This window comes from Ziziphus jujuba, chromosome 3 (genome assembly GCF_031755915.1).
Source record: "Ziziphus jujuba cultivar Dongzao chromosome 3, ASM3175591v1".
NCBI lineage: Eukaryota > Viridiplantae > Streptophyta > Magnoliopsida > Rosales > Rhamnaceae > Ziziphus > Ziziphus jujuba.
The window spans coordinates 15,999,310-16,016,971 of record NC_083381.1 but is presented as its reverse complement, the minus strand read 5'-3'; the positions used below and the strand labels follow the sequence as shown (position 1 = coordinate 16,016,971).

The following is a 17,662-nucleotide window of genomic DNA, read 5'->3' as shown; positions in this document are numbered from 1 at the left end:
TGATAATAACTAAATCAATATGCATTAAATTAATAATGTGCACTAAATTAAAAATATAAAATATTCATTATAATGTATTTTAAAATTGAAAATTTAAATAATAACATTTTGATATTAAAATATGCAAAGCAAACCATTTTGGCATTTCTTCACCTTGCACCGTCTGTCACCCACTCATCCATCCTCTCTCTCTCTCTCTCTCTCTATGGTTCCTTTGTTTTCTGTTTGTGAGTCACACCAGCGGCATTTCTTCAGCTTGTCACCGCCGGTCACCCATTCATCCTTCTTTTTTTTCCTCTCTCTCTCTCTCGATGGTTCCTTTGTTTTTTGCTGGCATTTTCTAAACCCGTAAGTTTTAGAAGCCTCTTCTTCCAAAACCCATTTAAAGGCCACAAAATCATAATCAAAAACCCAAAAAAACAAAGGACAGAGGCTCTGATATCGGCGACATTTTTTCCCCCTACTATTGGTGTCGAAGCTCGTCGACATTCAATATTGTCCCCGACATTTCCCTAAAGTCGGCGACTTTTTCTTCCCTGGTTGAAATTGTTTCAGACTTTCTTTTAGTTTTCAGTGGCCTGAAGCATAGTGGGAGCACTGTAAATATAACAGAGAATTCAAGTTTGTGAATAACATATAGTTGGTTTATATATATTTTTTTTTCAAGAGGCATTTTCTGCATTTGAGATATTTTAATGTGCTTCCTATGCTTGCAAAATAGTGTTTTAAGACTTACTTCTTAGTTCAATTTGGTTTGTTTATTTATTTATTTTATTTTTTGTTGCAGTTATGCAAATGTTCATGTAGAAATTAAAAATGAAGGGGAGGATGCTTTGAAGCCAGAAATATATGGCGATGTCATAATGACCTTATAAATTTATGTATACTTTGACCAGCATCCATGCAGGACCACAGCGGCAACCTCTTTGTCAAATGACTAAAATGACCTTAAATGTTGGTATAACGGAGACTAGCCAAGCACCCCAACCTCTTTGTCGAATGACTAAAATGACCCTAAATGTCGGCAACCTCTTTGTCAAATGGCTAAAATGACCTTAAATGTTGCTATAGACGGCCACTACCCACGCACGGCAACCTCTTTGTCAAATGACTAAAATGACCTTAAATTGTTGGTCCCTTTGTCAAATGACTAGAATGGCCTTAAATTGTTGGTCCTCTTTGTCATATGAAATTCTTGGTCTGATTTTGGCATGGACAGACACTACCCACGCACGCAACCTCTTTTGTCAAATGACGAACACGACGTTGAAAGTTGGTCTTAAACACACCAGCCACCCTTGGCTGTGTTATAAATTTGAGGAATCGTCTGCGATCTCGGTTTTAAAACAAAGCAGGAGTGGCACTCTCTCTCACATTATTCTTCAAGTCTTTCTTCTCAAAAACAACAACCAAGAAACCATTTCCAAGTAAGCCAGACATTTTTAATCTTATTCGACGTACTTAGCTTTCTGCGTCTTTAACATGCTACAGATATTTTAGAATTTGGAGATATATATATATATATATTTTGTTGTTTTGTATGTTAGTTTGAATTTTTCATTTTCTTATTGTTCAGAGGCATGGTTTTGATTGTAAATTTGGTTTATATATATATATATATATATATTAATCTTTGATTCAGATGGTGATTGTGTTAAAGCACATTTACATGTTTTTGCTTTGGATTAGTATTTTTTCTTTTTACGTCTTTTTGGCTTTTTGTAATGCTATAATTGTTCTTTTTTCTTTTTGGTGAACTGTTTGTTCGAAAAGATTTCTTTTTATCTATATGCATACGCAGATAATGGAGGAATCTTTAAGAAAAAAGAATTTTCCCTTTTGTTTGTGTACTTATGATAAGTGTAAGAGTTCTTGCGGCGAACTGGACTGGTTGGCGGGAAGGCGTTTCGTTGGCCGTCCGGGTCGACAGCGTGGCTCTTGGTAGTTGAGTAATTTTTTTTTTTTTTATAGACAGAAAATTTTGATTGTGGAGGTGCGTGCGGTTCGGATATTAGATATCCTACTTAAATGCCAAGCATAAACCCATTTCTACCAGCCGCCGGCACCACCACTGACAAGTCATGCTCCCGCAGGCTAAATCGGAACTGCACGTGCTGTTCGGATTTTCGATCAAAATACCATGCATAACCCATTTCCACCAAAGACCACTGACAAGCCACACGCCCCCGGTGCCTAAATCCGAACAGCACATGCTGTTCATGCGCTGTTCCGATTTTTAATATCCTACAGGAGTACCACTTATAAACCTCCCATTTTTACCGGCCGCCAACACCTCCACGACAAGCCACGCGCCGCAGGCCTGCGATAGTTACTTTTGACGACGGGGAAACAGGTCGGCCGCTGTGTATGTAAGCGGCATCACAGGGGCCACTTCCGTGAATTAGAGGCCGGGGCGGGTCTCTTGTTTCCCGCTTGTTGGGGTTTGGTCTTATTAGCCCACCAGTTTTTTAATTCTATCAGGATGTTTGTTTTGTTTGACTTCTGGTTTTTTTGAATAATGAATTTTTATTTTTTACGTTTTATTTATTTATTTGTTTTGGCAGTGCTTCTTCTACATGTTATGAGTTTTTGAATTTGGAACTTCTTTATAATGGATCTCGTTCTACATGCTAACACTAGTTTCTAGCATATAGTTTGGTAAGAACATGAGATTTTTAGTTTTCCCCTTTTTTTTTTTTTTTTGGTTGTTGTTTTTCAGAATAATTGGTCTTTTGGATAGATTTAAAATTTTCAAGTAGTTTCGTAAAGATTTGTTTTAGATTAAAATTTTGATTTTTTCCAATTGAAATAATGTATTTACTTTTTTTCAATGAATAATTGGTCTTATGGATAGATTCAAAAATTTTCAAGTAGCTCCCTAAGGAATTTTTTTTATGATTAATTAAAAATTTTGATTTTTTTAATTGAAATGATGTATCTTGCAATACGGGGCTCATATATGTTTGTGTTGCAGTTTTTTTTTTCTTTTTGCTCTGGACCTCATTTCTATCAGTTCGTATTTGTGTCACATAATCCTGAGCTTGTGATTTCATGCATATATGACAGGAATTTACTAGTATTCTATTGCAGTTCAGGTTCAGGCTAATAATGGCTAATGAGAAGGTCAAAATTTATTAAAATTGTATTAGAATTTGAAAAACACTTGTGGATACTGCTTTGTCCAAACATGAGTGAGTAGCAATTTGGCAATTAAATATAAACGAAGGGGTATTAATTTATGTAATGAGTATATTCACTTTTACAAAAGTTAGGAGACATGTATCATTCATATCAAGAAGAGAGTGCATCGAAAAATGCACCGAGCATTTCTCGCATGTTATATAATTCTGAGCTTGTGATTACATGCAATATCAGGGAATTTACTAGTATCATCGAGCATTTCTCATATGTTATATAATTCTGAGCTTGTGATTACGTGCATCTGACAGGGAATTTCCTAGTATTCTATTGCAGTTCAGTTTCAGGCTAACAATGGGTAATGAGAAGGCCAAAATTTACATTTTGGTCATGGGTCATGTCAACTCTAGCAAGTCCCAGGTGCTTGACAATCTCATGGCTGAATGGGAGCGTGGTATCACCACTGACAATGCCATGCGGGAATTGGAAACGGATAAGTACCACTTCACTTTCATTGATGCTTATGGTCATCCCGACTTTATTAAGGACATCTTGACAGGCCATTGCTGGGCTGATTGTGCCCTTCTCATTGTCCATTCCACCAGTACTGGTGAGTTTGATGAACAGGCTCGTCTGCATGCATTGCTTGCTTACACCCTTGGTATCAAGCAGATGATCTGTTGCTTTAACAAGGTGATTACTGTACTATCTTAATGTTATTTCTTGATTAAACCTGGTAGGTTTAAATATCCATTTCCTGTAACTATTGTTATATGTATACATAATTTGTCTCTGAAATTATAGAGGTTTCCACTTCTTTGGAAGATGTTTTAACCGCTCTGGTGTTAGAACTTGGGTTTAAGGCCTTCTATCAGCCTTAGTCGTGCAAGCCAAGCTTTTTTTTTTTTTTTTTTTTTTTTTTTTTTTCAGAGTCAAGTAGACTACCTTTTCTGTTAGTAGCTGCTAGCTTAGAAGGAACTAGGAGCTAGGAGCTAGGAGTTAGAGAGGAGGAGAGGGGAAGAAGTAACTCATACCATGGACAGAAAGCTTAGCCAAGTGGCGTAGTTTAAAGTAATTAAGAAGTAGCTGGTTTCAATTCCTATTCTTCGATGTCATATTTGTGTATAAGTTTCTTGATTTTATATAATTATTTATAACCGCTTTACATTTTTGTGCTAATTCTTATAGTTTATTTGGAGAGGTTAAAGTATCTTTTGTTTTATTTGTTGTTTGATAATACTCAAACGGTGTTTGTATTTATAATTTTTTTTTTTTCCTACTTGAAGATGGATGCGAACACTCCCAATTACTCATGGAAGAGTTATGATGGAGTTTTGAAATCAATGTCTCCCTACCTGAAGAAGCTTGGCTACGACCCGGTCAAGATCCCTTTTGTTCCCATCCCAGGTTTAGAAGGTGACAACCTGACTGAGGGGTCTATGAACCTTCACTGGTACAAGGGTCCTAGTCTACTTGAAGCACTTGACCAGATTCAAGTTCCTAATGGAGGTAAGAGCATAAAGTCTGCTGTCATGAAGATAAGTAAGAAATGTTGGGCTGCAATGGTTAACGGAGTTAAGAAATTTGGGTCTCCTTGTCTTAATGCAATTGTTGTAGCAGTGGTCCAGCTTGCTGCAGCTCTGGCAAATTAACTTGAGCTGAACGTGAAATGGAGGCAGTTCCTTTGGGCCTGTTTGGCTATGTTTTTTGTTTTCTGTTTTTGAAACATTGTTTCTAGAAATAAAAATAGAAAACTGTTTTATCTTGTTTAATGAAAACAAGGAGCGTTTGGCTATTGATGTTTGAAAACAGTTTTCAACACCAAAAAACAGAAAACATGTTTGGTTACATGTTTTTAAACAGTTTTTTGTTTTTTTTTTTTTTGGTTACATTTTTTTTTTCCTTTCATACAAATAACTTTATATATATAATATGTAGCTATAATATATTGAATTATATATTAATGAATTATATACATATATATAATATAAAATATATTGAAATATAATATATACATATACATAATATAATGAATTGTTGCTACTAGGAAATTTTAAATTTAATGGATGCTAGATCCTTCCCTAAACTCTTTGCAACACCCTTATGGATAACCATGTCCACCCAGAACCCATTGCTCTTGAATAGCTTTTCCATCCATTCCCCTGTTGTAGATTGCACTAGGGACAATACATCTGGGTGTTATCTTTCTTGACGAAGAAAGAAAATACCATTTGTAAATAAGACAACTTACCTTGATCCCTATGTCAGTATTCTGCAACCAAGAAGGCAGTTCTCCCACGAAAAAACTTCCATTCATAGCCAAACAACTTACAACGAGCAATATCTCTTCAAAACTTCTCAAAGTCATCAGAGGTAGACCCTATAGTAACACCGTAAAATGACTACTTTTCTCTAACATAATTTGTTTTCCAAGGAACAGAATATAGAACCAATGATCGCAGATGTTGAATGCCTTAACTACCTGGATGGCCCATATACTAGGCTGATTACCATTAAAGCCTTTAGCACGTAGACTTTGCTGCAAATTGGAAGACTTTAATGGAACATGGAGGAACAAGCAACTTCTTGGAAGCTTAGCGCCAACACCTAATAAAAATTGCAGAAAAAACACTATCAATACATGCTGCAACGCTTACTCAAAAAAGACACAGGCATGCTAAAAGATGCCTAAATTGTCAAAATTCATAGCAATTCTATAATTAACAGAAGCTTTCATGAAAAAGAAAAAGAAAAAAAAAGCAAAGGTATTGTTTCAATCATTTGCAGCACATGCAAAAGCAACGACATTTTGAATTTATATAATATACACACTACGAACCTTTCAAGCTTTTCAGCTGCTCTTTTAAATACCCTTTCTGAGAAACATCAAATATGATGGTTGAAGTTGGCCAACTAAGCCTATATGGCCGAGTATCCATGCCATCTAATAGCAAAACAACCTACAAAATGAAGGAGAATACCATTAAGATCTCAAAATGAAATAGAGAAACTGGAGCCTATATGGCCGAGTATCCATGCCATCTGATAGCAAAACAACCTGCAAAATGAAGGAGAATACCATTAAAATCTCAAAATGAAATAGAGAAACTGGTCTTTTCAGCCAATCCTTGGATTAACAAAGTACCTGCTTAAGTCCATCAATATGGTTTACTGTACGGAGCAACTTATCATCAATGAACTTAGTTGCTATGCAATAGGGGTGCAGAGATTTCCTCATACCCATCTGAATATGAGAACTAACAAAGCAACTAACGTACGGATCAACAAAAAAGGCTCTGCATTTACAAAGCATAAATGAGATACATACTTAAAATGACATGGACAATGTTTCAGAAGATAATGCTTCAATATCGACATTAAGGAACAGGGCTAAGCTTAACTAATTATTAAATTGCCTAAATAGGAACAAAAATAGTAAAACGTTAAAAATTGGCAAATGGGGGATTAATTGCCTGGTCGATGGGTCTCCTGAAAGCGAAGAGAAACGACATTAGTGGCAGCTCGGTGTAATGGGTCATCATCCTCGTGAAGTTTAGCTCTCAGCCAACCATTTCTGTTTGTCTTTGAAGCGTGGGTCACCGATCGATGCAAGATAGAAGTAGTGGGAGGGGCATGAGAAAAGCTCAGAAAACATTCCATAAACTGTTGCAGAGCAATCCTCAAAGACGATGATGAAAAAACAGAGAGAGAATTGGAGTAATCATCGGCATTGAGCTCCAAATAAACTAAAACAAAGTCGAGCGGCGATGGTGAGAGAACAGTCAAGTGGCAAAGGTTAGAACAGGTGGAAACATCTTTTTGATGTTTTCCTAATTTTGTTTTTTTCTTTAATTTGTTTTCTGGATTTGTTTTAGAAACAACTGGCCAAACAACTGCAAGATTGTTTTAGAAACAAATTTCTGTTTTCAAGAACAGAAAACTGTTCTAAAAACAGTCGGCCAAACAGGGCCTTTGTTTTTGGATTTTTAAGATGTAAGTGAAAGAAATTTTTTTAAAAGTAATGTAGTGAAACAACGTGTTGTTGTTGTCCTATTTTTATTTAGTTTTTCTTTTCTTGGTTGGTTGTATTTTTAGCTGTTTAGTTATTAATAGTTTTTGGTTGGTTGAAGTATATTTAAATATAATGGTTTTATTATCATTTACAATGATTAAGTATGTGTTTTCTATATTTTCTTTTTTAAAAACGTAGTCTTGCATCATCAAAATATATATTAATAATATTTATTAATTCTTAAAATTTTGGACTTCAATTTACCCATTTCATACGCCTTATAACAAATTTAATATGGAATCACATTTTCATTATTTGATTTTTTTTTCCCTTATTTTGTTGAAGACTTAAAATTTAATCTTCTCGCACATACTATCTTTCCTCAGTTGGTGCTGTACTATTTGAAAGCCGTCTTTGGCCTTTTTCCATCACATAAATTGTATTATCAAACTACATCAAAAATAAATTTTTGAAGGGAAACTTGGTCATTAATCATTGGATAATTTCCGATAAAGTGTTGAACATAGTGTCAAACTTTTCCCACAAGAACTAATCACACACTACTAGAATCGCGTTGATAACTGACGCAATAAATGCGTCGCACAAAATAAATAACGGTGTATCGCACGGTGTCGCCTAATTTCCTGTCTCTAAATCTATAAGACAACAAGCGACGCATTATAAGAGTCGCCTATCTTTGAGTTTTTAGCGACTCATATTTACTTTTAGCGACGCATTAATAGAGTCGCCTATTTAGCGACGCATTAATAGGGTCGCCTATTTAGCGACGCATTAATAGAGTTGACTATTTAGCAACGCATTAGTAGAGTCGCCTATTTAGCGACGCATTAAAAGAGTTTACTATTTACGACGCATTCGTAGAGTCGTCTATTTAGTGACGCATTAATAAAGTGACTATTTAGCGACGCATTAATAGAGTCGCCTATTTAGCGACGCATTAATAGAGTTGACTATTTAGCAACGCATTAGTAGAGTCGCCTATTTAGCGACGCATTAAAAGAGTTTACTATTTACGACGCATTCGTAGAGTCGTCTATTTAGCGATGCATTAATAAAGTGACTATTTAGCGACGCATTAATAGAGTCGCCTATTTAGCGACGCATTAATAGAATTGACTATTTAGCGACGCATTAGTAAAATTGCCTATTTAGAGACGCATTAATAGAGTCGCCTATTTAACGACGGATCGACATTTTTAGCGACGCATTATTTCTTAATGCGTCGCCCCTTCTTTTTTTTTTTAATTTTTTTAAATTTTGTGAAAAGTGATTAAAATAGTAAAAATATAAAAATAATTAAAATACAAAAAAATGAAAACTATCTTCATCCAAAATAAATAGAATACAAAAATTTTAAATAAATATTTTGTCATAACAAATTAATTATCAAATAAATTAAATATCATCTCATTGATATATTTTTACATAATTTGTAAGCTATTGTATTTTTCATAACAAATTTAATATTAATTAAACTTCCATAAATGCATATCCATTGAGATGGAAGTTGACCTCTTGTTGACGATATTACATCCTCATATTGCATATGGAAACATGAAAAAAGTTATTAGCACTTATGCAAAATAAATAAAATATTAATCATTATTAAATTTATAATTTAGTATAAATGAAAATTTAAAAAATATTACCATTGTTCTTAAGATTTGACGAATTACGTTTCTCCCCTCACAGTCATTACAAACATACTCACTCTCACATTCATCCTCATTATCATTTTCATCGACACTTGGCAACTATATGACAAATAGATTGTGAGCCATCTTTGTATCTCCAAGAACATCTTCTTCAACAATCGTATGATGTTGTGGTGAAGTTAAAACAATAGACCATCTTGATTCAAGTTAATCTTCAACACAAAATACTTGTTGAACTTAGCAAAATAATGTCAAGCAATATCACGAATATAATTTCTAAAAAAGCAAGATTAATAAAACCCAATGAACCTAAGCTGCAGTTAAAATGAAAAAAAGAAAAAAAAAAACAACCCACCTCATGTTAAGAAAAAAGAAACTCACCTAAACGATGGAGATAAAGAAAGAAGAAAACCAAAAAATCACGAGGGCGACAAAGAGAAATCTAGCTTCTCGGCCGACGACAACGTACGGAAATGAAAAATGAAACCTGGAATATCTGACTCTTTAAGTCTCTCTTAGATTGCTTCCAAATCTAATATCACTTAGGTGGTGTACTTGATGTAGTTTTAAAAAAGAAAAAATGGATTCAAAGGAGCGTGTAAAAATTTAAAAACGCGCCAAAAATTTTCAAAAAATGGCAAGAACGCGCATTTTCTCCCAATTGCATTTTTTTTCTTTGAATGATATTTTTATTTTTCAACTACAAATAAAAACTGAAAATATTTCTTAAAAATACGAAGCAAAATATCGAAGATTGCTGTTTATTTTTCTGTTTTTCAAGTACACCTTTATTCTTTATAAAATTTGCATGTCTTTCAAAATTTTTGTTTTTGTTAATTGAGAGAATAGGCGACGTATTCTCTTCAAGAAGGATCGCCTGTTCTTGACTTTTGGGATCAAGAGACGTATTCTGGTCGAAACGCGTTCGCCTATTTTCATTTTTTTTATATTTTCTTTATAATCTTTAAATAATTTTTTAATTGTTCATCTACAAATATATTCATATAGCAATCCAATGAAAATAAATTCCATTAATCTAAAAATAGAAAATAGTTTTGTCAATGCTCTTTTCAGTTATACATATATGTGTATAGACGAGACAAAATATCTCAAGACCTAATTTGAGATAGGGTACCGAATATAGAATTCTAATTCAACAAGCATTTATTGACCAATTTATCTAGATAAATATGTTAAATGAGCTTAACTTTCATGTGTTTGTGGTCATTGATAGTTTACTTGTTTTTAAAAATTGAAACTCTATTAAATTGCTTTTTTTTTTAAAAAATAAAAAATAATTGAAGGAACAGGCGACGCAATTCCATTAAAACACGTCGCCTATTCCATTTTCTTTTTTTAATCTTTAATTAGTTTTGTTGATTGGTCATCTACAACTTAAGAAAAAAAAAAGTATATTTGCAAAACTAAAAAATTACTAAAAATAACTTTCAAATTGAAAAAAAAAGTTAAAAATTGGATGGGTGAAACGGCGATGCAGTTGTTTACAAATGCGTCGCCTTTTAGTCTATTTAGCGACTATTTCTTAAAAGACTGTGTCCCCTAAAACTATACTAGCTAGTTCTTATTGTATTATTTGGCCTGGTGGTGTGGTGATTTCTTGAGAGTGTAGAAGGTCTTGGGTTCAATTCTTGTTATGGCCCTATTTTGATTTTATTTTTTTTAAATGTTTAAACAAAAAAATTGAAAAATAAAAAAAAGAATAGGTGACATATTTGTTGAAGAATGCGTCTCCTGTTCTTGTATTTGGTGACGCATTGTTTGAATAATGCGTCGCCTAACACTATGTTAATCAATTTTTGCGATATCAGTATATATAAGTCATTTGGCCTGGTGGTGTGGTGATTTCTTGAGAGTGTAGGAGGTCCTGGGTTCAATTATTGTTATGCAATGCGTCGCCTGTTCTTTGTTTGAATAATGCGTCGCCTAACACTATATTAACCAATTTTTGCTGTATTAGTACATGTAAGTGATTTGGCCTAGTGGTGTGGTAATTTTTTGAGAGTGTAGGAGGTCCTGGGTTCAATTCTTGTTATGGGCCTATTTTAATTTTATTTATTTTTAAATGTTTAAACAAAAAAATTGAAAAAAAAAGAAGAATAGGCAACATATTTATTGAAGAATGCATCGCCTGTTCATGTATTTGGCGACGCATTGATTGAATAATGCGTCGCCTAACACTATATTAACCAATTTTTGCTGTATTAGTACATGTAAGTGGTTTGGCCTAGTGGTGTGGTGATTTTTTGAGAGTGTAGGAGGTCCTGAGTTTAATTCTTGTTATGGTCCTATTTTGATTTTATTTATTTTTAAATGTTTAAACAAAAAATTGAAAAAAAAAAAAAAGGAACAGGCGACGCATTTGTTGAGGAATGCGTCGCCTGTTCTTGTATTTGGCGACGCATTGTTTCAATAATGTGTCGCCTAACACTATATTAGCCAATTTTTGCTGTATTAGTACATATAAGTCATATGGTTTGGTGGTGTGGTGATTTCTTGAGAAAGTAGGAGGTCTTGGGTTCAATTCTTGTTATGGCTCTATTTTGAAAAAAAAAAAAAGAACAGGCGATGCATTTGTTGAATAATGTGTCGCCTGTATTTGGTGATGCATTTGTTGAATAATGTGTCGCCTGTATTTGGTGACGCATTGTTTGAATAATGCGTCACCTAACACTATATTAACCAATTTTTGCTGTACCAGTACATAAAAGTGATTTGGCTTGGTGGTGTGGTGATTTCTTGAGAGTGTAGGAGGTCCTGAGTTCAATTCTTGTTATGGTTCTATTTTGATTTTATTTTATTTTTAAATGTTTAAACAAAAAAATTGAAAAAAAAAAAAAAAAAACAGGCGACTTATTTGTTGATGAATGCGTCGCCTGTTCATGTATTTGGCGACGTATTGTTTGAATAATGTGTCGCCTAATACTATATTAACCAATTTTTGCTGTATTAGTGCATATAAGTGATTTGGCCTAGTGGTGTGGTGATTTCTTGAGAGTATAGCAGGTCCGTATTTGGCGACGCATTGTTTGAATAATGCGTCGCCTAACACCATATTAACCAATTTTTGCTGGATCAGTACATATATGTCATATGGCTTGGTGGTGTGGTGATTTTTTGAGAGAGTAGGAGGCCCTGGGTTCAATTCTTGTTATGGCCCTATTTTGATTTTATTTATTTTTAAATGTTTAAACAAAAAAATTGAAAAAAAAAAAAAGAACAGGGTTCCTGTATTTGGCGACGCATTGTTTGAATAATGCATCACCTAACACTATATTAACTAATTTTTGCTGTACCAGTACATATAAGTCATTTGGCGTGGTGGTGTGGTGATTTTTTGAGAGTGTAAGGGGTCCTGGGTTCAATTCTTGTTATGACCCTATTTTGATTTTTTTTTTCAAATGTTTAAACAAAAAAATTGAAAAAAAAAATATTTGTTGAAGAATGCGTCGCCTGTTCATGTATTTGGTGACGCATTGTTTGAATAATGTGTCGCCTAACACTATATTAACCAATTTTTGCTGTATTAGTGCATATAAGTGATTTGGTTTAGTGGTGTGGTGATTTCTTGAGAGTATAGCAGGTCTTGGGTTCAATTCTTGTTATTGTCCTATTTTGATTTTATTTTTTTTTAAATGTTTAAACAAAAAAATTGAAAAAAAAAAAAAAGAACAGGCGACGCATTTGTTGAAGAATGCGTCGCTTGTTTTGGTATTTGGTGATGCATGGTTTCAATAATGCGTCGCCTAACACCATATTAACCAATTTTTGCTGGATCAATACATATATGTCATATGGCCTGGTGGTATGGTAATTTTTTGAGATAGTAGGAGGTTCTGGGTTCAATTCTTGTTATGGCCCTATTTTGATTTTTTTTTTAAATGTTTAAACAAAAAAATTGAAAAAAAAAAAAAGAACAGGCGATGCATTTGTTGAGGAATGCATCGCATGTTCTTGTATTTGGCAACGCATTGTTTGAATAATGCATCGCCTAACACTATATTAACCAATTTTTACTATATTAATACATATAAGTCATTTGATATGGTGGTATGGTGATTTCTTAAGAGTGTAGGAGGTCCTGGGTTCAATTCTTGTTATGGTCTTATTTTGATTTTATTTTTTTTAAATGTTTAAACAAAAAAATTGAAAAAAAAAAAAGAACAGGCGACGCATTCGACTCATTCTTGTATTTGGCGACCCATTGTTTAAATAATGCATCGCCTAATACTCTATTAACCAATTTTTGCTGTATCAGTATATATAAGTCATTTGGCCTGGTGATGTGGTGATTTCTTGAGAATGTAGGAGGTTCGGGGTTCAATTCTTGTTATGGTCCTATTTTGATTTTATTTTTTTTTAAATGTTTGAATAAAAAAATTGAAAAAAAAAAAGAATAGGCGACGCATTTGTTGAAGAATGCATCGCCTGTTCATCTATTTGGCGACATATTTTTTTTTTAAATGTTTGAATAAAAAAATTGAAAAAAAAAAGAATAGGCGATGCATTTGTTGAAGAATGCGTCGCCTGTTCATCTATTTGGCGACGCATTCTTTAAGTAATTCGTCGCCTAACACTATATTAAGAGTTTTTGTTGCATTAGTATATACAAGTTATTTGACTTGATGGTGTGGTGATTTCTTGAGAGTGTAAGAGGTTCTGGGTTCAATTCTTGTTATGGTCCTATTTTGATTTTATTAAAAAATCAAAAAAAAAAAAATAGTTAAGAGAGAACAGGCGACGCACAATCTTATTGGTGCGTCACCTGTTAACTATATATATATATATATATATAAAAACCTCAGTTTTGGTGCACTAATATTTTTATTGATTGTTATTATTAAAATAAAACTCAGTTATGTTGCTCTAATATCTTTATGGGTTATTTGTTGTTAAATTAAAATTAGATTAATTAAAAGAACTAAAAAAAAAAAAAAGTAGAGGAGAGAACAGGCGATGCACAATCTATATAGTACGTCGTATATTTATTGAATTTTTACTGACGCATTAACCTTAGAGTCGTGGTTTTGTTTTTTTAGACGTGTTTGTTTCATAGCGTCGCTAAATGAGTGTCGCTAGATATCAGTTTTTACGTAGTGACAAAGGAAAAAACCTGGGCTATAGGGGCTGAAATAACTTCAAATGGGGTTGATTCCGAGAAAACCAACATTATTCCTCACTATAATTAATAGAAGCTATACAAGAATAAATATGTTCTTCAAGTTAATAGAAAAAATAAGAAATAAAAAAATTCCATCCTTGTTAACAACTAATTAGCTCAAAGTTAATAAAAAAATAGAAAGAATATAAAAAAGCTTAAATAATAGATCAATTAATAAATATATTGCAAATAATAAACTATCATACACCAAAATAAAAATTATGTAAACTATTTGAACTAAATAATTTTAAATTTAATTAAAATAGAAAGTTTAACTAAAATAATGATATCTAATAAAATAGACAATGCATTATTGATGTCAAAAATTAGATAGAGGATTCAATAAGAAATATTTGGTAATTAGCACAAAATATTTATTTGATAAAAATATATGTGTCACTTTTACTGGAGACAATGTGGGCTTATATATATATTTTTTGAAGAAAAATAGTGAACTTTTTTTCTTTGGTGGAAAGAAAAATAGTGAACCTTTTTTTTTTTTTTGGGTAAAAGAAAATTAGTGAATTTGTACAAACAGCATTTAATTAATTAATTATATAAAGAAGAAAAAAAAGTCAAAAGCTGGCATAATATTGGAACATGAATTGGCAATTTGAAAGGGGTATAGCCAAAAGTTACATTTTGAGAGGGCAAAATTGCAAGTATATACTAAATATTTTTAAAGGTTTTCTAATGCGCCACATGCCCCCACGGACCCTACCAAACATACAAGTAAATGAATATCTCTGTCACCAACCGAACATGGCCTAAATAAATATTTCTTGTTTCTTGTTTATTTTTTGTTTTTGTACTTTTTGGTTGGTGAATGGCCTAAATAAATATTTCGTAAAAGGAGTTAAATAGGAGAAAACCCCTTTGAATCTGAGGTAGGTGAAATCACCTACACTTTCATGTTATGAATATGCCACGTCACTATGGCATGAGCAGTTGGCCAAATATTCTTATTTGCTTGCTCGGCAAGTTCAGAAAAATATATTAAAAACCAAAAAAATAAAAAATAAAAAATAAAAAAAGGTTAAGAAAGATATGTGGTACAGACTATATAGCATGGCCGTTCAAACTGAACGCTAAAGATTGACAGGGAAAATTTTGTTTTTTCTTAAAGTATATAATATATTGGAGAGTATGGAAAATTAAAATCAGAATTAAACCTATTTTATATATCATGAAAAGCTGAAATATGAAATATCTAGTATCTTGCTGCTTCTCTATGTTGTTAGGAATGTTGGAACATACCAAAAAAATAAACATAAAAAATAAAAGAAATGTTGGAACATATATTAAAAAATAAAATGGAAAAAAAAATCGACTATCAGCCCTTTTTATATATATATATATATATATCGGACGTCAGCTGAGTCCGGCGAGTTATGGAAGAGAGTTGAACGAAACGCGGTTCCGTTAAATTTAACTTCAAGGATTAAGAAAACATCATTATTTATTTATATATATATATATATATATATATATATAAATTTCCTTGCAGGGGGACGTATCAGAGATTCGGAATCTAAAAAGACTAAGGACAATTGCATTCGGAGATTCGTGTTTTTGAATTTGGATTTTTTTTTTTTCTTTTAATGTTCGTTAACAACTTTGCACTTTCTTCCTATTCAGTCATGATTTTGATGATTTTAATTTTGGTTATATGGATATGTTTGATTTAGATGGTGACTTGGATTAGTATTTTTTTTCTTTTTTTAATTTTTATGAGTGCAAAAATTAATTGGACCAAGGCCAATGCCGTTTTTATTAACTTCTCGTAAGCTTTTGCATTTTATTTTTGGGTAAACCATGGGTCGCGCGCGTGAAAGTTCGCAGAAGCTTGGGTGCTTGCGTATTCTGCACATGAACCACGGAGAATTCTACTTTCTCTGCGTATTCGGCTTATGAACCAGGGATAATATTTGTCTTTTCATTTGCCCAACGTTCACAGAGAATTCTGCTTCTAACATCAAAATAACAGGGACAATGTTGTCTTTGACGAGTCTTTCATTTGCCTAACATATTAATATTATTGTTATTATTTTATTTTTATGTCAATACTGATTCATACAATTATTGTACTCAAAATTTACTATTGCTTTAACTTCTTTTATTATCCAATATGTTCCACAATTATCAATTATGTATGCGTGATTTATATCCCATTTAGCGAAGCCCGATATCATTTTCTATTTGAATTATAATGTTTCCTATCTCAACAGAAAAAAATAAATAAATAAATAAAAAAATTTCAATATGCCCAAGAAAATTAAAAGAAGAAGCATTACTATAAATTTCGCTGCTCTTAATCTTTTCTTCAGTTCAATTTTGTTTGGAAACATGAGGTGGCATATGAATACTGTACAGTAAATGATGCAGCTGCAATGTATTGTTGAGAACCTTCTATACACGCTACATAACTCTTTCTTTTCTGTCTTTATTTTAAATCTAAATAAGTAAAACACTGCATTTTGTTTCCTTTCATTTTCTTTGTTGATGTGGCTCTACTTTTCTTACTCACCCTGCGTGGTGGAAAACCAGTACAAGGAATAGCTTGCTAAGTGTAATAGACAGAGACCTTTATTTTGAAAAAAAAAAAAAAAAAAAGAGTTGAGTTTTCTTTCTTTCATTTCTGTCCAAATGGTTATGGAATTGGACCAGAGTGAGGATTGGAGAGGCTAAGGCTAAGGACCTGAGACCTACTCCTTGGTGATTAACTTTCTACGTCAAACGTGTTGCGTGTTAGCGCTTTTTTATATTAAATAATGCTATAGATATTAAAAATTTTAATTTTTTATATTAAATAACACTATATATATATATACATATATATTTGTATATATATATATACATACAGGAAATAATGATTTTAACATTAGATTGTATTTTTTGGGACCACCGTATAACCACAAACCTGTTTGTCTCGTTTTCATTTTCCTAGGGCGAGTTCCGAAAGATACGGCACATGCAATAAAGTATACAGCATAACCTTTGGAATTGTATTTTTTTATTTTTTTTTATTTTTTTTGGGGGAAAAGCATTACCTTTGGAATTAAATGCTAAAGAATGACAGAGAAATACAATTTTTTAATTTTTTAATTTTTTTTTTTAAAAAGTAAGCCGTGCTTCTTTATGGTAAAAGAAATGTTTATCAGCTCATATGTTATAAAAATATACTTAGTTTATTGAATTAAAAAAATATACAATATAACCAAAATCAAATCAATTTAATATTTATTTAATCAATTTACTTAATTTGTTTTCCAAATTATTTAGTCTTTAATTAATTTACTTTATAAATTATGTATTTTTTTCCCTTAAAACAACAAATTATATTTAAATATATATTTTTTACAAGTTTTTAACATAAAGTTTTTTGTTTGCAAAATAGAAAAATAGAATCACATAAAAAAAAATAAGGAGATAAAGAATGAAATAAAAATATATAATGAAATGACAAAATAGTAAAAATAATAAAATTAAAAAAATAAAATAAAGAAAAGAAAAAATGACATTAAAAAAGAGCCCAAGAATGATTAAAAAAAAAATAGCGTTTTTCAATGCCAAATCAGATAGTTTCTTAGCTGATTTGAATAGCAGCGGCTGATTTAAATAGCAGTAGCCGATTTGAATAAGGTATTATTATTTGGT

General features: G+C 32.2%; 2 protein-coding genes across 2 annotated transcripts; one reads left to right on the top strand and one right to left on the bottom strand.

Annotated features, from left to right (window-relative positions):
- Positions 1-3,492: 3,492 nt before the first annotated feature.
- On the top strand, positions 3,493-4,796 carry LOC107405007 (elongation factor 1-alpha). The gene is made up of 2 exons (XM_060815969.1): positions 3,493-3,831; positions 4,425-4,796. The coding sequence occupies exons 1-2, from the start codon at positions 3,493-3,495 to the stop codon at positions 4,788-4,790; spliced, it is 705 nt and encodes a 234-aa protein (XP_060671952.1). The 3' UTR covers positions 4,791-4,796.
- A 339-nt stretch (positions 4,797-5,135) lies between these two features.
- On the bottom strand, positions 5,136-6,892 carry LOC107425500 (O-methyltransferase 1, chloroplastic). The gene is made up of 6 exons (XM_048478165.2): positions 6,612-6,892; positions 6,284-6,432; positions 5,978-6,098; positions 5,621-5,745; positions 5,386-5,518; positions 5,136-5,300 (listed from the first exon to the last, which is right to left on the bottom strand). The coding sequence occupies exons 1-6, from the start codon at positions 6,796-6,798 to the stop codon at positions 5,182-5,184; spliced, it is 834 nt and encodes a 277-aa protein (XP_048334122.1). The 5' UTR covers positions 6,799-6,892; the 3' UTR covers positions 5,136-5,181.
- Between the last annotated feature and the right edge of the window lie 10,770 nt (positions 6,893-17,662).

Excerpts from the sequence above, each read along its gene's own strand:
- LOC107405007 (XM_060815969.1), top strand. The coding sequence starts at position 3,493 with ATGGGTAATGAGAAGGCCAAAATTTACATTTTGGTCATGGGTCATGTC. Across the intron at positions 3,832-4,424 it reads TGATCTGTTGCTTTAACAAG|ATGGATGCGAACACTCCCAA; the intron begins GTGATTACTGTA and ends TCCTACTTGAAG.
- LOC107425500 (XM_048478165.2), bottom strand. The coding sequence starts at position 6,798 with ATGGAATGTTTTCTGAGCTTTTCTCATGCCCCTCCCACTACTTCTATC. Across the intron at positions 6,433-6,611 it reads TCAGGAGACCCATCGACCAG|CCTTTTTTGTTGATCCGTAC; the intron begins GCAATTAATCCC and ends GTAAATGCAGAG. Across the intron at positions 6,099-6,283 it reads ATATTGATGGACTTAAGCAG|GTTGTTTTGCTATTAGATGG; the intron begins GTACTTTGTTAA and ends TTCATTTTGTAG.